The 23,858-nt window shown below is 38.2% G+C and overlaps 1 protein-coding gene across 1 annotated transcript in view; it reads right to left on the reverse strand.

The window, feature by feature from the left end:
- Window positions 1–23,858, reverse strand: part of UBR1 (ubiquitin protein ligase E3 component n-recognin 1) — a 150,601-nt gene that overhangs the window by 99,789 nt on the left and 26,954 nt on the right. The window contains 8 exon segments of the mRNA XM_014459411.2: window positions 3,977–4,134; window positions 5,004–5,102; window positions 7,030–7,124; window positions 8,147–8,270; window positions 8,498–8,560; window positions 9,762–9,900; window positions 12,291–12,421; window positions 22,558–22,668. Of these exon segments, the coding sequence (XP_014314897.1) occupies window positions 3,977–4,134; window positions 5,004–5,102; window positions 7,030–7,124; window positions 8,147–8,270; window positions 8,498–8,560; window positions 9,762–9,900; window positions 12,291–12,421; window positions 22,558–22,668 (920 nt within the window).

The raw sequence follows: 23,858 nt of genomic DNA on the forward strand, positions 1-23,858 counted from the left end.
ACCTTGGTTGCGGGCACATCCTCAGTAGGGGGCGTGTAGGAGGCAGCTGAATTGATGTTTCTCTCTCATCAATGTTTCTAACTCTCTATCCCTCTCCCTTTCTCTCTGTAAAAAATCAATAAAATATATTTTTTAAAAAATCTTTATTGTTGAGAGTATTACAGATGTTCCCCTCCCCATTGTAAAGGTAAAAAAGACTAAAGTTTATGATCTCACAGTGAACAAATGGCATCAAAGTTTGCTTGTTTACTAGAGCATTGCTACTCAAAGTATGGCACACAAACGAAAAGCATGAGCGTTACCTGGGTATTCTTTAGAAATGCAGACTCTTAGGCTCTAGTCAGACCTAGTGAACAAAACTCTGCATTTTAAAAAGCTCCCCAAATGATTTGTATTCATATTAAAATTTGAGAAGCACTGTTCTAGAGAATTTATATTTCTAGTTTTTAGTAAACTCACATAGTTCATGCCTAGCAGACCTAGCAAGTAGAGAAGATGTGAGGGATAAGAAGAGAGAAAAGAATAATGAAGGAAAGGAAAAGAAAAGGAGTCTGAAGATAAAAATAGGTGGCAAAAGCAGTGGAAGGAGAAGAAAAGCAAGGGAAGGATGGGAGAGTAAGAGGGTGATTTGGTTTGAGAGTCTACTATCCTTTTTAGAAATAGGAACAAGTTGCAGGGGTGAGGACTGTCTGGCCCATGGGCCATTATTACAAGGCCCTCAAAATCATGTGGTCTGGCCCTGCCAAGGCATTAGGGGCGAGTTAATGAAATATCTGACCAAATATAGCAGGCTAATTTTTAAGCTGATAATTTTTTATGGCCCTTGAATTATGTTATAGATATTCAAATGGCTCTTGGCAGAACAAAGGTTCTCCATCCCAGGGTTAAAGTAACAAAAGAGTAATATTTACTTAATAGAACCAAAGTTCAACTGCATCTCTTTTCTACATTTCATTTTCACAGTGATTAGCAAGTGAGAAACAAAGTATCTCACGAAATACCCCTAGAGAGTGAATGAAAAATGAAACTAAATTAATAGAGGTTTATTATTTAAAATGATTGTGGTATAGACCTAGGCAGTTTGGCTCGTGAATAGAGCTTCAGCCCGAGGACTGAAGAGTCCCAGGTTCAATTCCAGTCAAGGTCACAAACCTCAGTTGCAGGCTCGCTCCCTGGGCCCTGTGTTTCTCTCTCTCTTGTCTCTCCCCCTCCCTTCCACTCTCTCTAAAAATCAATAGAAAAATATCCTCAGGTGAGGATTAACAAAAAAAGCAAAACACAAAAACAATAAAAAGTAAAATGAAATAAAATGATCCAAGTATAACAATCCCTTCCTTCTATTATGCAGACCTCAGAGTACTGTGTTCATTTATTCACAACTAGCTTAAATGGTACACATTCAACTAGAACCAGTTCAGTAGAGAAGGACAATAATTTAGAAGGAATTTTAAATATGAAATGACTATGGCTAAGGAAACTAATGAAACTCAACCAGTGAAGATTTGGCAGATATGCCTGCTATCTTCAAGTTAAATGAGAACTGAAGTTCTGAATGGACAAAGGGAAACATAGTACTACAGAAGGAAAGCTACAAAAAGACAGAGTTCAATATAAAATAATGAACTTGTAACAGCTGGACGGGGCTACTCAACGGTTGGAATACACTGGTTTGAGAGAATGAAAATTTTCTGAGGCAGACTTAACAGAGCTTCTACTAGTACTAACAAACATTAAATGCTACAGTCAGATTAGTAGCATATATGGTAAGACTATGGAGAGCTACAAATTCTGAAAGAATTTAGACTTTATTCTAGAAACAATTAAAAGACATTAAATATTTGTGGTTATTTCTGATTTAAAAGCCGGGTTCAGAAAGAAGTGGCAAATAAATAAATATATGGGGAAAGAGTAAAAATAAGATATGACTGCAAAATTTCTACTAAGAATGACGGAGAAAATGGGATTCAATAGCTATCTGTTAAATGAAGGGTATATCTGATTGATGTTTTAGGCTAACTTTCAGAGAAGTTTTATTGATATTTATTTTGTGAGGCTAAATGATGAAGTGAAAAGAACTTGAGTTTTATAGATGAAACAGTGCTGGGCTCAGATCCAAGGTCTGCTACTTACTAGCTCTGTGACCTTAGGCAAATAATTATAATCTAAAAATAAAATTAAATCACCTAGCTTATGAGAATGTTGCAAGAATAAAATAGGGTGAAATAAGTTAACCTCCTTAGCACATAACAGTTACTAAAAAAGAACAGAAGCTAGGCCGGTGTGGCTCAACAGTTGAGCACTGACCTATGAACCAGGAGATCATGTTCAATTCCTGGTCAGGGCACATGCCCGGTTGCGGGCTTGGTCCCCAGTGTGGGGCGTGCAGGAGACAGCTGATCAATGATTCTCTCTCATCATTGATGTTTCTATCTCTCTCCTTCTCCCTTCCTCTCTGAAATAAAAATATATTTTTTTAAAAAAGAACAGAAGACACTTGTGAGAGTGAGTTACATGAGAAGCCTAGAACAGTATCTGTTGAACAGGTGCTCAAAATATGTTCACTTTCCCTTTTTCTTATATTCAGAGATATCTCTATTTAGGTAAGGATGTAGAAGAGAACTTGTAAGCATCAAAAGAGTAGGAAAACTTTAAAGTTGCCTTCCAAACCAGGATCTCTTAAAGTTTTATCATATGGGTATGCAGGGATGTCCTGACTCTAAATTATTCATCATAAAGAATAACTATAATCAGAGATCCATAAAATAAAATATGATGAGACAATGATGTGATAATGCATCTCTTCTCTGGATATAACAATAACTCAGTTACAAGAGTACCTCACAGTGAGAGCCACAGTAAAGATTTTTACTGTACAGTAGACCAAAAAATGATGAATATACTAATTTAACACTGATAACTATAAGCACTCCATTGGAGTTTTTGTATATTTTTTGTTTGTTTTGCCTAATATATAATTTATGCAGAATTTGTGAATCACAATAGCTAAATGGTGACTTACTACTGAATTCTTCCACCATCTCGACTTGTATTGAAGATGTGATAACATAATAATTTACTGAACTTTAAAGAAAGATTTGTATGTCATAATCATATTCAGAAATTGAGGAATTTGAAAAGGTCTGGAAGCATTTTCCTCATCAAGGATCCAAGGCATATTTCCAGAAATCTTTCAAATGTATTTTTAAAATAGATTCAACTGTTTCTAGGTTGGTTTGGAAGTCTATTTGTTTCCATCTCTCTATACCCTACAATGTACCCTACATGGTCACTAGAAGAAGGGGACAAAATTTGATTTTTCCCCCTCAGGACTAGAAATAATTATGTCGTGGAGCCCTTCATTTTAAATAGCAAACTAAATGAAATATATTTTATCTTAATATATTCTAAAAGAAAAGAATTTTTTGAAGTTTATGAATTATTGAATAGTTGATACTACAACCCTTATAATATTCACCATTTATTACTAAAATAAATTCCCTTTTAGGTCCAACAATCCCAAGATTTATTATGTGATTTCCATTTTAGTTTAAAAAGAAACTCTCCACTTTCTTCAAGGAGAAAAACTTAAGAAACCACTGATGAATATCAATAACTTGGTTACATGCATGAAAAAGGGAGTTAAAAAGAAATTCACACCAACTAAATCATCTGAAACTATGCCCGAAGAGACTATACAAGAGGGACAGAACCAAAGTACAGAAGTGGAACTAAGTGGAGATTCATTTACTGACCCTAAGTTACTGTGACAGGCCCCTTTTTTATTAATTTGGTTTTAACTCTATAAGAAGCCTTCACTTAAAACATTTATTGACATGAGACAGTAAGAGTTCTTTTTACTTCTCATTATAATAAGTGAATCTTAGATAACCAAAAGCATCAGAGGTTTATTTACAAGACAGAACAAATAAGCAGTGTGTTTAATAAGTACCTTCACCTTTTGACTCGAACAACTTACTTTAGATCACATATAACAGCATATACTCGATCCAATTTGTCCTTGCTATAACCCTGGAAGTTGAATTTGTTGTTCCTATCCAAGTACTCAGGCAAAACTTCTAGCAAAGTTTCAGTAATGACAGAAATAACATTCTGCTCTTCAATAAGATGTCGAGCCTGCAGAATATTTCAAGATGTTGTCTTTAGTATTAACTTATTTGGTTGGTCAGTAAGTCATTTTTAATATGTTTACTGAACATCAAACATAGTCCTTAGTCTCACAGAACAGCAATTTCTGAGAAGCTATTTTCTAAAAGTAAAAAATTCCCTATTCCTCAATAACTAGAAAACACCTGTCTGGACACTCCAAACCCATTACTAAGATTATTTATATAATGCTTACCAGAGGCAATCATACAACGAACAAAAGTAGAACAATCATAGATATACTTCATAACTTCTGTCACATTATTATTTATTATGGCACATCCCCCTAACTCCCAGCCCACTATCTCTTCCCATCCCTTTCGCTGGACTTTGAAATGGGAAAGTATAGTTAGCCAAACTGTCCAAAAGAAATAGGGAAAAAAGTAGTACAAAAAGAAAGCAGAATCCTCTACTCTCCTCCCAGGTCTATGCAGCACTATATCTCCCACAATACTGGAGTCATACCCTGCACCTGCTTTATCTTTACTCACCCCAATAACTAAAGGACAACAACAACAAAAAAAGCAAAAAAAAAATGGTATTGAAAAGGCATTGCTCCTACGTTACTCTTAAAACTGAGAAATAAGCTCTGGAATTCACGGATCAGGACTTTAAGACAAAGGTAGTGCCATCATTCCCACTTCACAAGTTACCTTGTTTTCGGATACCATTAATATATTATTCACATGCAGATACCACTTAAGTATTATTCAATTTTCCAGATGAAATTAGCCCAACATAATGATTTTGACATTGTTTTGAATCAACACTAAGCAAAATTCTTAAAAAACAAAACAAGTTTTACTTAGAAAGAATGCAAAGAAATTATTAATACATACCAGAGTAGGAACAGTAAACATCTGAACTGACAGTGCAGTTATAGAGATACTTCTATCATGATCATCACTGATATATTCTTTCTGCAGCTGTTTATAATACTGAAAGATATAATAAGTAATAAGTGGAGAATCAATTAAAAATGACTACTGAAAACTTAAAAATCCCAATTTTAACAGCTGCTGCAAATCTGTTTCTATATATAAGATGACAAGTATGATAATTCCTATTTCTTGATGGGAGATAATATGGTCAACAAAAATATATTAGAAAGAAAATAATGAACAAGAGACCAAATATGAATTCAACTGCCCAATCTCACAGAGTTGGAAGTGAGAACTATAAAAAATGCAGCCCTTGCTGGTATGTCTGAGTGGTTAGAGCATCAGCCCACTCACCAAAGAGTCACGGGTTTGATTTTTGGTCAAGTATTCAATTCCCCGGGCATGTGCAAGAGGCAACCAATCGATGTGTCTCTCTCACATCTCTTCCTCCCCTCCCACCTTAACTCTCCCTCCCTCCTACTCTTTCTAAAAATCAATGGAAAAAATATCCTCTGGTGAGGCTTAAAATAAATAAATACATGTTAAAAACAAAGAAACAACAAAATGAACAAAACACACAAACACAGGTAAAAAATCACAGAGGACTGCAATGGTGCAGTATATCCTTCCTCCAAATAGGATCTGGGGTAATCGCTAGCAAATTCTACCCCAATGGTATAGGCCATGGCCTATATTCCAAGTACTGATATGACCCAGAAAACCAACCAATCAGATTCAATCTAGCCTTAAACAGAATGGATGCTGGCTGTACATAATTTCTTATCCATATTGGTGCACACCAGCTGAAAATAAACCCTGATATATTGGGAGACCAAAAATAATAATACATTCAGTCATGTATCAAGCATAGTGTTAGATCCTTGATCTACATATTTAATTTTATCCATTAGAATTCCCATATATTTAAGAGGTACCCAGTGCATACAAAAAATATCATCTTAGTAAAGAGAACTTATTTTTGTATAAGAAAATAATTTCCTTTCAGATTACACATATGGTTCAATATTGTATCTCTAAAGAATTTTAGAAAAATAGAGCTGACAACTTGAGTTGTTATCACCTTTTAAGAAACCAAATGTCTTAGTTACTTTTAACAATCTACTTCTAAAATCCAGGGAGTGAAGGATCTTACCCTACAGTATCATTTGCCTTTAACAATCATTATTTCACTTTCTGCTTCCAGTTCTATCCTGGGTCCTACCTCTGCCTTGTTTTAAGTTTTACAGAACTGCCTGCAATTCAATATCAAAGGATCCTAACAAGTATTTATTGGATACCTAACATAAGGCAAAACAGAACTTTTGCCCATATAATTCCTGCCTCCCTTTAGCATTCTTTTTTTAAAAAAACATATTCATATATATATATATAATTTATATAATTTATATAATTTATATAATTTATATAAATTATATAATTAATATATATAATTTATTTCAGAGAGGAGGAAGAGGGAGAGAGAGATAGAAACATCAATGATGAGAGAGAATTATTGATTGGCTGCCTCCTGCACACCCCCTACTGGGGATCGAGCCTGCAATCTGGGAATGTGCCCTTGACCAGAATCGAACCTGGGGCCCTTAAGTCCACAGGCCGATGCTTCATCCACTGAGCCAAAGTGGCCAGGGCCCTTTAGCATTCTTATATGTTCCTTTTCCCTGCTATGACTTTCAACTAGTCACTTCTATTCTTATTATATTAACAGGCAAATGATTAGAAAGGATGAATGAACGTGATAACTTCCTATTGTTCTGTCTCAGCAAATAATAGGTCATTTCCCACCTTTCTCCTCTCCCAGACTGTTTCCATACTACCAAATGTGAAAATAAAAAACTGTTTGACAAAGAAATGAATCATAAAATTAAATTCTGGATTCATAATTATCCCCTTTGTTTCTATTACTTCATTTACAAAAATGTTTTCTATTTCTGTTTATTGATATCTATTTATAAAGAGCAATTACCTTTACAAATTCCATAGCAAAGAATTTTTTGTATTCCATCTCCATAAAAAAACTGCTGAAGATCAATTCGTGAAGGATCTTACGGGCACCTATAAATCATTTTTGGGGGAAGTGGGGTAGTATCACCAAGGCAAAAAAAACATTCCAGCTATTAGAAGTGGCAAAATATTATAAAATTATTTCACATGCTAGTAGACCTCAAGGATTCAAATATGAGTAGTATTTATTATATTAATATTTAATAGAATTTAAAATATATACATATATGGCCTTTTTCCTCTTTTTCTGTAGTCTTCTCACTACTTTATCTTACTTCATTCTACCTCTCCCAACATTTCTCCACTCCTTTTCATTCTATTTCACTCAAAACTACTTACTTTTTATTCTTCCCTTTTCCATCCCCTTTAGCCTTTCTCGGTTACCTTTCACTTTTTGTTCTTTGTTTAGATTTATAAAAATTAATATTAGTACAACTTTAATAATGGCACTACATACATATACATACTTCTTTTACTGATCCTGACTAAATGAAAAGGCACTATAATTAAAAGGCAGTATCCCCAAGTTTCAACATAGAAGAATACATATTGATTGGTCGATCTTACCTTAATGTTTATCTTATAAACCAAGATCATTGATAATAGTAAACAAAAGAGATCTTTACAGAGAGGAAGGGAGAGAGATAGAGAGTCAGAAACATCGATGAGAGAGAAATATCGACCAGCCGCCTCCTGCACATCTCCCACTGGAGATTAACCTGCTTATGAGACAGGGCCTTGACCGGAATCGAACCTGGGACCTTTTAGTCCACAGGCCGACGCTCTATCCACTGAGCTAAACCGGTTTCGGCAATAATTTTTATTCTTATAACATTTCTCCCAAAAGTATGTTTCCTATAGCATGTGAAAAAATTAACATTAATCTTTGCACATTTGATAACAAGGACAATTCTGTCAACATCATAGAATCAAGAGCCAATAAAATATTATTTACAGTACTTGAAATGCATTTCTGAAAATTAATCAAAATATATTAATAAAAGAAATTTTATTTTATACTTAATATTTTTAATTTGTAGCTATTTAAAAAACAACACAGTATTAGACTATATGCTTACTTGAATAGCTCATAATTTTGTTCATCCAGGAGCCAAGACGTAAAGCAAATTTCTGATGAGCCATAACCTCAGAGTGTAATACTTCTACATGAAGTGGATGTTGAGAGACATTTTCTGAATGACTCTACAAATAAAAGGAATATAAAAGAAAACCCTAATTTTAAAAGTTTTGTTTTAACTAAGTAATCTATTCTTTAAAAAATAAATTACATGACTATTGCAGTTCCAAATCTCTGGGTCCAAATGCATCAACCCTATCTTTACTTAGGATGCGAAACCCATTTCAAAAAGATAGTAGTTTTACATGTGCATTCCTCTTATGTTTTCTTTGTCCCCAATTCAGAAAATTACCTTTATATCTTCTTTTGCTTCCTGGCAAGCAGCAAAAGCACCTGCTTTAACAGCCCGACGACCCTAATAACAGACAAACATGAGAATGAAATAGCAGAATGACAATCCAAATCAATTAGTAATATATAGCCCAAAAACCTAATGCGTTCTTAATTATTAATCATTTGTCGACTGCCTAAAAGTTAAAAGATGAAAGATAAACACAAATGTTTAACACCTTCGGGTAGCTCCAGAACTTTTAATACCACTAGTAGAGAATTTCTATACTTTAGGATTTTAGATTTCCTGCCTAGCAAGATGTCAGTTCTTTACTTTTTGTAGTGTACTCGATTTCCATCTGATAATAATAACTGAGGTTTAGTAAACTCCTGCTATATGCTTTAAATACTTCTCATGCATAGCCCCAGCCAGTTTGGGTCAGTGGAGAATGTTGGCTGGCGGACTGAAGGGTCCCAGGTTTGATTTCAGTCAAGGGCACATGCCTGGGTTGCGGGCTTGATCCCGAGTAGGGGGCAATCAGGAAGCGGACAATAGATTCACTCTCATGATTGATGTTTCTTATCTCTCTCCCCCTCTCCCTTCCTCTCTGAAAGCAATAAAAATAATAAATAAGTAAGTAAATAAATAAATAGTACTTCTCATGAATAACTCAAAGTTCCTCAGCATGTGTTGCACAACACACTTAAGGTCCACTAGTGGGTGAGAGGTGTGGCCAGGATGTTGTTTCCTCAGCCCTGGAATCACTACACTAATTACTAATGCCATGCTGCTTCTTTCACTATATTACACTCCTCTCTAGGGCAGGATTGTGTTAAATAGTCTTTCTATACACCTGAGGAACTCATTGCTTTGGATGGAAATGAAATAAAAGCTGAGCCATAAATGAATATTATTCTAAAAATAGTTTTAATGAATGTTAAAATCTCAGAAATATCCACTTTTAATAATTCACACATTTATTCATTCATTCAATAAAAATTACAGAAACAGACTGAAGTTGAGCCAACATTCTTTACTCTTTGCCAAATACATTCAGCCACCTTTCTAATTACTTAGACTAAAAGAGGAAAGTTACAGTTATCTACAACTATGATAGACACATAGAAAGGTCAAGTTTTAACCAGTTTGTGTAGGATATAAGAAATGGGTAAAAAAGATGGTTGTACCTAACACAATACTAAGGCACTTGGCAAAGGCTCAGTCAACACCTAACTTCCAGGAACTGATATAGGACAGTACAATAATTCAAATGAAGCTCACAAACCTCTTTGTCTATGGCAGTGGTATGCAACTGGGCCTCTGCAAGCTCACAGTCAAGAGCTCTTTGTAGACTGTATATGACATGGTCATATGAATGGTGTTCGTCATTAAAAAGGACACAATAGTATCTTTCATTTTTCTCCCTGTTTAAAAAATAAGATAAGCATTCAGATATTGCAACAAATAAACAAAGGAAAATATGAAAAATAGACTAAAATAATATATGACATTTGTACCAAAGCAGCATTGTGTAAGTTCATACATATGAGAAAGTACCACTATAATACTCATATAGGAAATTATTTTAAGTAGTACAGTACTGTGGAATTTCAAAAAACCCTAATAAAAGTATTACCTTTTCCATGTCTTTTCCCCAACTTTTTTTTAATCACTTCCAGATACAGATTATTATTATCAGTTTATTTTTTTTAACTTTCTTAAAATATATTTTTATTGATTTCAGAGAGGAAGGGAGAGGGAGAGATAGAAACATGAATGAAACAGAATCATTGATTGGCTGCTTCCTGCACTCCCCCTACTGGGGACTGAGTCTGCAATCCAGGCATGTGCCCTGACTGGGAATTGAACCATATCTCCAGGTTCATGGGTTGACGCTCAACCACCGAGCCACACTGGCAGGGCCATCAAATATTTTTTAATCTTAAAGACCTGGGCTAAAGGGAGACACTGTGCCCAAGTCCCTACCTTTGTTCACAACCTCCTGGGAACCTGAAGTTGGTCCAGGCCAGGGTCATGGTTTTAATACCACTCTTAACTCTTCCTAACTTCTCATCTTGACAAAGGAAGAAATACCTCAGACTCAGAACCTTCAAGCAGGCAATAATACTAACATTTTAATAACATTTAGTTCTTATTGAATTTATTTTTGTTTTACCTTATATTTCTGATTTTACAGTACATTTAAGTTTTTTTAAGTAGATAGACTTAAAGTGCAGGCACCACCATTTGACTGAATGAGGGACCTTATAGACATTTGGGTGGCTTAGGCTTTTAGACTTGTTGATATGACAATGCCTCTTCCATCTCTAAGAAGAGTATAATGTCTACATTTGAGATGGTGTGAGGATCTTATAAAACATGTGAAAATAGTTGTCATGGGCTACACAAATTTAGATGTTATCAGTTTTCAACAGTTTATATAATATGCTTTTACAATGCGCTCAATTATTAATCCTCATAACTCTAAGAGGAAGATTTTCTTGGGCCTCTTATAGCTTAGGACATGGAAGCTCAAAAGGATTTCTTCATGGTCACAATGCCAATAAGCAGTGAGAAGGACAGAACTCAGATCTGTGGATCTGAAGTCTGATGCTGCCTCCATACACATCCACACTCAAGCAACTCTCCCTTTTTAGGCAGGCAGATTGCTAACTAATATTTTGTTGACCAACACAATTCTTCAAAGAGTTTAACTGATGCTATCACATATTTGAAATTAAAACCTTTGTGGACATAATCTCTGATGACCTGTATTTTCCCTAGCAATTTATGGCCCAGCAAGAGTAAAACAATGTTTATTGTCTTTATAAACTTAAATTCTTAATTTTCTCTCCTAAAATAAAACAAACCATAAAACCTAGTAAATTCAAAGAATAATAATAGATTTGTGATTAGATTTACCCACAAGGCTCAAATTATATCTTCATATCAGGTCTGGAATCCCCTTTTGTATTTGTAAGTTAAGAGCAAATATTATAGTCTCGAAAAGACTTATTTATGCCTATTAGGAATTCCTGGATTTGGGGCTTAAAAATGTTAAATATCTACAACTGAAATAATCCTAGATACCAAAGCACAGGGCAAAGGGCCAATTCCTAATTCCTGCCAACAAACGTATTTTATTGTTGTTTTTTAAATGTGCAACAACCCACCCAAGGAACACATTGAGAGAGGGAGAGGGAGAGAGAGATAGAAACATCAATCAATGATAGGAGAGAATCACTGATCGGCTACCTCCTGCATGCCCCCGACTGGGAATTGAGCCCGCAATACGGGCATGTGCCCTGACTGAGAATCGAACCATGACCTTCAGGTTCATGGGTTGATACTCAACCACTGAGCAACACTGGCCGGGCCATCAAACATTTTTTAATCTTAAAGACCTGGGCTAAAGGGAGAGACACTGTGCCCAAGTCTCTACCTTCGTTCACAAACCTACTGGGAGCCTGGAAGTTGGTCCAGGCCAGTATCAAACTGGGCAACTTACTTCCCTACTGGTATAAGTGACTGCTAGGGACTTACAAATCATTTAGAACATAACCCTGCAAATAGTGTTTTTGTTTGTTTTTTTTCTTAAAAATCAGAAGATCCTGACTAGGTTCTTCTTTTTGGCTTAACTTCTGTTATCTCATATAAATGGTCATTTTGAAAGTATTCCCAAAAGACGATTCTCTATAAAATTTGCATAATGGTAATAAATTAAGCAGTAAATAACAAAAACATTCTTCCAACACTTATTTTGCAATATAAATAACAATCACTAAAACTTACAGCTTTTGAAAAATTTCCCCACCTTATTTGGAGTTCAGAAGGCAGTTCTTTTTCCTCTTCCCATATAGTCATTTCTACAATGTATTTTATCACTGAAGGGAACATTTTCCTGGCTTGGGCAATTACCTCTTCATTCAATGAACAACGTAAATTCTGTAAGAAAGCAGACAAAAACACACTACCAACATTGTATACAAATAAAATGGATAAAGAAGATAGTGTTATTAATTTATAATTATGTATATTTATTTTTTTAAGGTTTTTAAATTGATTTTCTTTTTTTTAGAGAAAGGAAGAGGGAGAGAAAAAGGGAAACATCAACGAGAGAGCAAAACATCAATTAGCTGCCTCCTGCATGCCCCCTACCAGGGATTGAGCCCCAAACCTGAGCATGTGCCCTGACTGGGAATTGAACCTGCAACTTTTCGGTGCATGGGATGACACCAAACCAAGTAAGCCACACCAGCCAGGGCTATAATAATCTATAATAATAAAAGCGTAATAATAATAAAAGCATAACATGCTAATTAGACCAGACAGCCAAATGACCTTCCGGACCACCTTTCTGACGAAGCCGGGGCTGCGAGGGCAGAGCCCCTTGCATGAATTTTGTGCATTGGGCCTCTAATGAATTTTAATAAGTTCATTTCACCATCCTCCAGGAATAAAATTGAGTTGACCTCAAGTTGCTATTTATATCAGTTTAGTTTAACTCCTTGTGGCCAAGTCAGTGCTACAGATAACAGAAAGGAAGGAGACAGGACCATGCCCTCTTCACCCCCTTTTAGTGATGCTCTGCCATACGAATGTTCTCTGCCTTTCTGAGTAGCCTAACTATGATAATATCAGAGAACTACTGGTTAGCTCTTATAACTTACAAAAATCTTTCTCACACCCTGGCCAATGTGGCTCAGTTGGGCGTCATTCCATGTACCAAAAGGTTGATGTTTCGATTACTGGTCAGGGTACATGCCTGGGTTGTGGGCTAATCAGTGGGGAGCATGCAGGAGACAGAACGATGTTACACTCTCACATCAAGATTTCTTTTCTCCCTTCCTCTCGCTCTAAAAATTGATAAACTATTCTTTAAAAAATTTTTTTTCTCATAATTTAAACTGATTCCCATAGCCACTCTGTAAGAAAGGCAGAGAATTAATGACATTTAAAGGATAAGGAACCCATACAAGGTCAAAGAGCCCATAAATAGAAGCAAGACTAAAACCTGGGTCTTTTGATTCCCATAAAAAACTTTTTATTACAGAACATCATCTCCTTAATAAAAGGCTTGTTCAAACCAATCAGCTAAAAAAAAAAAAATGCATCCAAATGCTCTGTATCATAAGCCATTATGGAAATGCAAATCAAAATCACAATGATATACCTCTTCACACCTGTTAGGATGAGTATAACAAAAAAGGCAAATAATAACAAGTGTTGGCCAGGATATGGAAAAATGTGAACCCTTACACTACTGGTAGAAATATAATGGTGCAGCCAATTAGGAAAACAGTCTAAGAGGTGTCCAAAATGTTAAGCATAGTTAACATATGACCCAGCCATTCCACTTCTAGGTATCTATCAAAGAGAAATTTAAAAATGTCTGCACAAAAACGTATACACAAATGATCATAGCAGCATTATTCTTAATAGCCAAAAAGTGGAAACACCCCAAAAGTCCATCAACTGATAAATGGATAAATAATACGTGGTATATATCTATATATTGGAATATTACTTGGTCATAAAAAGGAATGAAGTACATGCTACCACATGGATAAACCTTGAAAACATGCTAGGTGAAAGAAGCCAATCACATATTATATCTTCCCATTTATAAAATACTAGAGACCTGGTGCACGGATTCATGCACTGGTGGGGTCTCTCAGCCTGGCCTGTTGGGACTGGGCAGAAACCACCTCTCCAACATCCCCCAAGGGGTCCCAGATTGCGACAGGGCGCAGGCCAGGATGAGGGACCCCACTGGTGCACGATCGGGGCTGGGGAGGGACCGCGGGAGGGATCCAGGACGTGTCCAGCCCTGTCTCGCCCAGACCCAGCAGCAAGCTAAATACCAGTCTGAGCATCTGCCCCCTGGTGGTCAGTGCATGTCATAGTGACTGGTCAAACGAATGGTCGGACACTTAACATATTAGGCTTTTATTATATAGGCTGTCCAAACTTGGCAAAACTACAGAGACAAATTAATTGCCGAATGTGGAAGTTTGAAAAAAATGGAGTGACTGGTTTCTTTGGAGATGATGAAAATGTTCTATAATTGATTATGCTGACAGGTACCACTCTATGAATACAGTAAGAAACCATTGAATTATACACTTTAAATGGATGAATTTTCTTATATGGTATGCAAGTTATATCACAATAGCGTTATTTAAACCAGTGGTCTCAACCTTGGCTGCACATTAGAACACCTGGAATCTTTTTAAAAACCTGACTTCTGGGCCTCATCCTCCGGAAATCTGTTTCTCTTGTCACTAATGTGTGTAGCCCCCACCCCCATACAAAGAAACAAAATTCTGGAGGATGAGGCCCAGAAATCAGGATTTTAAAAAGATTACCAGGTGATTCTAATGTGCAGCCAAGGTTGAGAACCACTGATTTAAACAAAGGACTCAAACAGGAAAGAAAAGAAAAAAATCATAGTAGCTCTTTAAGATAAAAAAAAGAAATCCAGTGGAAATCCAGTATAAACTTGTGAGACACCTGGACAGTGTTGGCGAATAATTGAATTAATTCCTTGGTGGTACTGAAAAAAAAACACAAAGAACTGCATATTAACAAATAGCAACTCTTCTGTTTCAGAAATATGAGATTTTTTCCATTTATTTAGATATTTTAAAATTTCTTTCAACAATATTTTATAGTTTTCAGAATATATATTTCATACTTTTCTTCAATTTATTCCTAAATATTTTATCTCTTTGATACTATAATATATGGAATTTTTTCATTAACTTCATTTTCAGAGTATTCATTACAATGTATAGAAATACAAGTAAGTTTTTGTTTTTTAATAAGAAACTCTTTTGCTTCTTTTTCTTTATGTATATATTTTTTTATTGATTTCAGAGGAAGGAAGAGGGAGAAATAGAAACATCAGTGATGAGAGAGAATCATTGATCAGCTGCCTCCTGCATACCCCTTACTGGGGATCGAGCCCACAACCCAGGCATGTGCCCTTGACCAGAATCGAACCCAAGACCCTTCAGTCCGCAGGCTGACGTTCTATCCACTGAGCCAAACTGGCTAGGATGAAATGCAAGTAATCCTATTCAGTAAAAGCCTAATATGCTAAGTGTCCAGTTGTCCGTTCAACCAATCAAAGTGTAATCTACACTAATAAAGAGTTAATATCTAATGGTTGGGACACCATAGTGGGTAACGACCAGACCATTAGCATATTAGCTGGGACGTTGCTCCGGATTTGGGGCAGAAGCAGGTAGGCGCTTTGAGGAGGCGGGACCATCCCATGCCAGGGAGGACAGGGGTGAGAGCCCCCCTCACCAGTCCTTCGCCACCCACCGCTCACACTCTGAGTGCCCTGCGGCGCACCTGCCAGGGGAAGAAGAATAGTGCAGCAGGTGGGAAGCTTCCACACTCTCCTCCGGTGCCATGATGGGGTGGAGCTGCCATGTTGCTCCCGAGATGGGGCGAAAGCGGGGAGGCACCTAGAGAAGGTGGGACCAGCCCATGGCGATTCCAGGGACTGAGAGCGGGGCTTAAAGTGGCCAGAGAAGGCCAGAGGATTTGGGGGCTGGGCCAGGCATGCTGGAGCTCTGCGTGGACAGGTTCGGGTGTCAAGGCAGGGCTGCAGGTGGGTGGGCGGCGCCACGTGATTTCACGCACTGGGCTCCTAGTATGCTAATAATATACTAAGGCCACTCAACTGCTCGCTATGACGTGCACTGACCACCAGGGGCAGATGCTCTGACCAGTTAGTTAGCTTGCTGCTGGGGTCCGGCCGATCAGGACTGAGCGAGTTGGGCCGAACATGCCCTAGAGCCCTCCTGCGGGCCCTCCCCATCTGGCCAACCTCCCACATCCCGCCCTGACCCCAATTGTGCACCAGTGGGGTCCCTCGGCCTTGCCTGTGCCCTCTCGCAATCCAGGACCCCTAAGGCCAGGCCGAGGAACCCCACTGGTGCAAGAATTCATGCACCAGGCCTCTAGTTTTTATATAATTATCTTTTTAAAAAAATTTTTAAAAAATATATTTTATTGATTTTTTACAGAGAAGAAGGGAGAGGGATAGAGATTAGAAACATCGATAAGAGAGAAACATCGATCAGCTGCCTCATGCACACCCCCTACTGGGGATGTGCCCGCAACCAAGGTACATGCCCTTGACTGGAATCGAATCTGGGACCCTCAGTCCACAGGCCGACGCTCTACCCACTGAACTAAACCAGTCAGGGCTATATAATTATCTTATATCCTATAATCTTGCTGAACTGATTTATTAGTTCTAATTATTTTTTAATAGATTCCTTAGGATTTTCTAAATATTTTATATAAATCATGTCATTTGTAAATAGAGCTAGTTTTACTTCTTCCTTTCCAATATGAATGCCTTTTATTTCTTTTTTCTTGACAAACTGCCCTGGCTAGAAACTCAAGTATAATAATGAATAGATGTAGCAAGAATAGAATCTTTGTCTTCTTCCTGATGTTAGGGAGACAGTATCCTATATAATAAAAGAGAAACATGTAAATTGACCGCCCCTCCATTACACTCACCAGCCAATCAGGAGCGAGTATGCAAATTAATCCAATAAAGCTGGCGGGTTAATTTGCATACACAGGCACCAGATGGAGAGCAGAGCGGAAGAGCCAGCTGAGAGTGGAGTGGCTTGGGGAACTTGGCTCCCCAAGCCGCCAGACGGAGAGCAGAGAGGGAGAGCTGGCAGCTTGGAGGACTTGGCAGAGTGAGAGGCCATGGGACAGAGACAGAGTAGGAAAAGAAAACCAAGAGTATGGGGAGCACCAGGAATTCTGGGAATAGTAGTTCTGTTGGCAGCCCCAGGACCTGAAGCGGAAGCCCAGAGCACAGGGAGCACCAGGAATGCTGGGAATCGCAGTTCTGGTGACAGATGGATCTCCTAGACACTAGAGCATCCGTGGGCAAACTACAGCTCGCGGGCCGGATCCGGCCCGTTTGAAATGAATAAAACTAAAAAAAAAAAAAAAGACTGTACCCTTTTATGTAATGTTTACTTTGAATTTATATTAGTTCACACAAACACTCCATCCATGCTTTTGTTCCGGCCCTCCGGTCCAGTTTAAGAACCCATTGTGGCCCTTGAGTCAAAAAGTTTGCCCACCCCTGCACTAGAGCAAAGTGAGCCTGGAGCAAGTTACTGTTGCGGTGGGGGTTGGAGGGAAAGCAAAGGTGAGAGACATAAGTAAAATCAGAGTGTCTAGGAAAAATTAAAGGGAAGATATCCTAAAACTTCCAGGAAATTTCCACCAATGAAGCAAAGAAAAAAAAAGATGCCTCTATTACTCTGTGAGCAACAAACCAAACTGGGTTGGGAGTCTCAGACAATTCACTCATATGATTGCAAAGACAGACAGAAACTCCCAGATTGGAGAGGGCTCCCCTGAGAGTGCCCAGATTGGAGAGGGTGCAAGTCAGGCTGAGAGACCCACCCCCAGTCCAGTATAATTACAGCTTTGAGTTTTTCCTAGATGCCCTCTATCAGGTTGAGGAAGTTCTCTTCTATTAAGTTTAAGTCTTTTTTATCATAAAAGTGTGTTGGAATTAGTGAAATGCTTTTGCTGCATCTTTTGTGATGATCACATGGTTTTATTTTTCATTCTATTTATATGGTATATTGCATTGACTGATTTTCAGGTGTTACGCTATATACTGCATTTTACATCAGATGATGCTCATTATGCCACATCAACCCACTATTAGCAGTGATTCATGACTGGCTTCAGGAATGACAGCATGATACCTCCATTGTAAAGTTTCATTTTTTTCTCTTATGACTATCAAGTAATCTATGAGATGACAATTTAGAACCATGTGAATATTGTTCCTTATCAATTCAAGTCCCAACGGTTTTCACATCCAGTAATGATCCTTATTTATCATATACTAGAGGCCCGGTGCAGAACACCTCTCCAATCCGGAACTCTTTGGGGGATGTCCGACTGCTAGTTTAGGCCTGATCTTGGGCATCGGACCTAAACCGACAGTTGGACATCCCTCTCACAATCCGGGACCGCTGGCTCCTAACTGCTCACCTGCCTGCCTGCCTGATCGCCCCTAACTGCCCCCCTGCTAGCCTGATCACCCCTAACTGCCCCCTCCTGCCAGCCTGGTTGCCCCCAACTAGCCCCCCTGCTGGCCTGGTCACCCAACTGCCCTCCCCTGCAGGCCTGGTACCCCCCAACTGCCCTCCTCTGCTGGCCTGGTCGCCCCTCACTGCTCCCCTCTGCCAGCCTGGTCGCCCCTCACTGCCTCCCCTGCCAGCCTGATCACCCCCAACTGCCCCCCTGCCGACCTGGTCACCTACAACTGCGCCCCTGCTGGCCTGGTTGCCCCTCACTGCCCCCCATGCTGGCCTGGTTGCCCCTCACTGCCCCCATGATGGCTTGGTAGTCCCTCACTCTCACTGCCCCCCTTGCTGGCTTGGTTGCCCCATGTAGCCTGCTGTTTGGTCGTTACTGTGAGGGCGTCCTGACCAATTTGCATATTACCCTTTTATTAATATAGATTTCCTTAGGGCTTGCAAAATGTTGATTTTTGTTATTCTAGTATCCTTTTTCTATTAGCTAGTATTCGTCTAAAAAAAAAGCTTTGCCCTAGCCAGTTTGGCTCAGTGAACAGAGCATTGGCCTGTAGAATGAAGGTTCCTGGGTTTGATTCTGGCCAAGGGCACATGCCCCGTTGCAGGTTCAATCCCCAGAAGGGGGTGTGCAGGAGGCGTGCAGGAGGCAGATGATCAATAATTCTCTCTCATCATTGATGTTTCTCTGTCTCTCTCCCTTCCTCTCTGAAATCAATAAAAATATATTTAAAAAAGAACAGCTTTGCCTCATCAACTGAAAATACTCGTTTACCATGAAACACAATTCCTACCAACTTTTAAGGAATTGATACAATAATCACTACGATGGCAACAAACTTCATCTTTCTAAATTTGCTTTCTCATATATGTTTCATTAGGAACTCATGGGTTTTTATATCTGTAATATGAGTTAATGAATTATTGCGGTTATTTTTTATTATTTTTTGATGCTACAATTGTCCAACTCAGGTCAATGGAAGTCCTTTCAAGTTGTGTTCTTCTTTTGACATAAACCCATCCTTATAAGCTTATGTATTCCCTAAGGCCTGGAATCTAGTATTTTCACAGTAATCCCTGATCGCATTTAATGGAAAATGGTACTTAAAGAGATCAAAAGGTGAGCCTTAGGGGTGTTCACTGCTTTAGCGTTATCTGGAACAGTTTAAAGAATACAAAAACTCCTTATTCTTAAAGTTTTGAAAAGAATTCCTCTGTGAAACTATTTGAACACTAGGAGCCTGTTGCATGAAGATTCGCGCACCTGGCTGCCGACACCAGTTTTTCTCCGGCACCAGGGACCCAGGCATTTGGTCTAGCCGCAGTGGAGAAGCCAAGCCTCTTCAGTCTTCCGTCCGGCCGGCCGGAGCCTTCAGTCTTCACTCCGCACTTGCATATGCAAATTAACCGCCATCTTTGTTGGATTAATTTGCATAGTCACTCTGATTGGCTGGTGGGCATAGCGGAGTGACACCAATTTGCATGTTTCTCTTTTATTAGTGTAGATGGCATTTTTTAAAAAGTATTGTCTCGTGACAATTTTCTGAATTTCTTCAAAGCTTACAAATATTTCAGGTGTTCTGTTTATTAATAAATTGGCATTTTATATTGTTTGATAAAGTAATCCATTTTCAAATGTATTTATAGTCATATAAAGAGTTATTTTATAATGCTTACAATTCCCCTTCTGTGATTGTATCATTATTTCCTCATTCTTCTTTTTTTTTAAATTAAATCTTTATTGTTCAGATTACATTTGTTCCTCTTTTTTCCCCCCCATAACTCCCCTCCTCCCAGCTCCCGCCCCACCCTCCGCCCTCACTCCCCACCCACTGTCCTCATCCATAGGTGCACGATTTTTGTCCAGTCTCTTCCCGCATCTCCCACTCCCCTTTCCCCCCCAAGAATAGTCAGTCCATTCCCTTTCTATGTCCCTGATTCACTATAATCACCAGTTCATTCTGTACATCAGATTATTTATTCACTTGATTCTCAGATTCACTTGTTGATAGATGCATGTTTGTTGTTCATAATTTGTATCTTTACCTTTTTCTTCTTCTTCCTCTTCTTAAAGGATACCTTTCAGCATTTCGTATAATACTGGTTTAGTGGTGATGAACTCCTTTAGCTTTTCCTTATCTGTGAAGCTCTTTATCTGACCTTCAATTCTGAATGATAGCTTTGCTGGATAAAGTAGTCTTGGTTGTAGGTTCTTGGTATTCATCACTTTGAATATTTCTTGCCACTCCCTTCTGGCCTGCAAAGTTTCTGTTGAGAAATCAGCTGACAGTCATATGGGTATTCCCTTGTAGGTAACTGAGTCTCTTTCTCTTGCTGCTTTTAAGATTCTCTCTTTGTCTTTTGCTCTTGGCATTTTAATTATGATGTGTCTTGGTGTGGTCCTCTTTGGATTCCTTTTGTTTGGGGTTCTCTGCGCTTCTTGGACCTGTAAGTCCATTTCTTTCACCAGGTAGGAGAAGTTTTCTGTCATTATTTCTTCAAATAGGTTTTCAATATCTTGCTGTCTCTCATCTTCTGGCACCCCTATAATTCTGATGTTGGTGCGTTTGAAACTGTCCCAGAGGCTCCTTACACTATCTTCGTATTTTCGGATTCTTTTTTCATTTTGCTTTTCCGGTTGGGTGTTTTTTGCTTCTTCGCATTTCAAATCTTTGACTTGATTCTTGCGCTCCTCTGGTCTGCTGTTGGGTGTCTGTATAATATTCTTTATTTCAGTCAGTGTATGCTTAATTTCTAGTTGGTTCTTTATCACAACATCGAGGGTCTCATTAGATTTCTTGAGGCTCTCATCAAGTTTATCGGCAGTTTCTAGCAAATTATTGAAAGCCCTCAAAAGTGCGTTTTTTAGCTCTATATCCTCCATTTCTGTCATGTTTTTTTGTCTCTGCATTTTTTATGCTTTCTTGGTGCACCCCCTTGTGGTTTTTGTGCGCAGTGTTGTTGTAAGCCTTAATTGTTGTCGGCAATACTAGGGGTGAATTGACCTCCAGGCTAACTGGCTATGAGAGTCAGCTGTGTCTGCAGTGGGAGAGCTTCTGTGCTGAGTCTCTAGGGCAGTGCTAATCTAGCCTTTGCCTGAGGCTATCCGTGCAAATGCCTCTGTGCAGGGCTTGGGCGGGGCGGGTCCCAGGGGATCTACAGGGCGGGCGGAGCGAGCAGTTATGACTGCTCTCAGTTCCGTCCCCAGCGTCTCTGCAACCGCTGCAAACCTTGGAGAGAAAGCTGCCTTCCCGCTTCTCCCGTTTGAGTCTGAGTCCCTAGAGACTCGCCCGGATCTGGAGCTCAGAGTCTGAAACTCCCTCCTGATTGAAAACAACAAACGCGCCCTCCGCCGCCGGCCCGCTCCACATGCACTCTGAACCTTAGTATTTCACCTCCGCACTGTGCCTCCTCTGAGTCTCGGTATGGATTTCTCTTTCCTTCTAGTTGTAGAATCTCTCCTCAGCCAGCATTCATGTGGTTCTGGGTGATGTCCGTTCCGTCTTTTAGTTGTATTTTTGAAGTGGTTGTTCGAGGCAGCAAACTCCGGCGTTAACCTATGCCGCCATCTTGGTTCCTCCCATTCTTCTTTCTTATATACATCTGAGTTGGCTCACTTCTTTTTTTTCTTGATTAGGATGTATAGTGAATAATCAATTTGTTGACTTTTTTTAAGGAAAGTAATTATTAAATTTATGTGTCAGTTCTTCTGTTTCCTAATTTATTACATTTGGCTTCTAACTATAATTACTTACATTTGTTCTTTTAGGCTTAAATATGTATTGTTCACTCTTATCAAATTGACTGCTTAACAAAAAGTATTCTGAGTTAACTTTTCATTATGAATTCACTATTAGGATTCTCAATGGAATTCAGTTTAACCCATACACAAAACATTTATTTCTATCTAATTTCAGCAAGCTTAAAGTAGTTAGCATTTTTTATTTTTTTTAAAAAAACAACTAATATTCTTACCTCTTTTGTAGTAGCTGCTGCTCCAGGTTCATGACTTATACAAAAAGGGCCAGTTTTCCATGCCTCGGTGTCTCCACAGTCACAAAATCCTCCTCCAGTAGAAGTATGCATCTAATAAATGAAAAATGAGTTTGTCTTGATTTCAAAACATATTACAAAGCAAGGAAGAATGACACAGATAACTCAAATAATAAATGTTCCCTAATACTTCTACCTTAATTGTGTTTAATGTAATGGGAACTGGATATGTAAAAAACCTGAATACTAACCACAACAAAAATGTACCTTCAAATTTGATAAATTTTTGAAATATACTCTAATTTTTAAATAATAGTTTTTAAATTTTTGTACTAATGGAGAACAGATTGTGAAGTGTGCAAAAAAAAAAATCTACACAATTCCCGGAATGCTTAAGTAATGTGATTTTCTAATTAAACAGACATTTTAAAATAATTATAATGATACTTATATATTGTACTTAAGAAATGTAAAAAGTATTTTCATCTATTTGGTGTCCTACAGCAACTAAAATGATTTACATTTTTCCTTTGAGAGTTCTTGCAAAAAAAAGTTATCTAAAATATATTAAGCCAGATAGAGAATGACAATGCCCTGATTTTGAATTCCCTGACTGGGAATCGAACCATGACCTCCTGGTTCATGGGTCGATGCTCAACAACTGAGCCACACTGGCTGGGTACCTAATGTTGTTCTTGAGTTATTTGTGCCAACTTACATTCCCATTAAAAGGATATATTTCGGAGTTGATCACACTGGGTGAGTTTTTCTGTTACTCATGGGCCCTTTTATTGTGTCAGGGCACATGCCCAGGTTAAGGGCTCAATCCCCATTAGGGGCATGCAGGAGGCAGCTGATCAATGATTCTCTCTCACCATTGATGTTTGTATCCCTCCCTCCATCTCCTTTCCTCTCTCAGAAATCAATAAAAATATATTAAAAACAAAACAATATTAGACAAAAATTTTTTCAAAATTTTAAATGTACATACTGTTCAATCCAGAAAATCTGCTAAGAATCTAGCCTTAGGCATTCTTGAATATATACACTGAACTATATGAAAATAAAGACATATGTACACTTCAATATTTGTTGATCAGTGAAAAACTGAAAACAATATAATTGTTTATACAAAGTGGATGAGTTAAATATGTGATGATATATTCCCACAAAGGAATACATGCACAATTAAATAAGGCAAGAGTAGGGATGAAAGACACAAATATAAATACATCATTGTCGTTTAGTAAATATAGAGACATACACAGGAATGGAACAGAGAA

Source organism: Myotis lucifugus, unplaced genomic scaffold, assembly GCF_000147115.1.
Source record: "Myotis lucifugus unplaced genomic scaffold, Myoluc2.0 scaffold_109, whole genome shotgun sequence".
In the NCBI taxonomy this organism is placed as follows: domain Eukaryota; kingdom Metazoa; phylum Chordata; class Mammalia; order Chiroptera; family Vespertilionidae; genus Myotis; species Myotis lucifugus.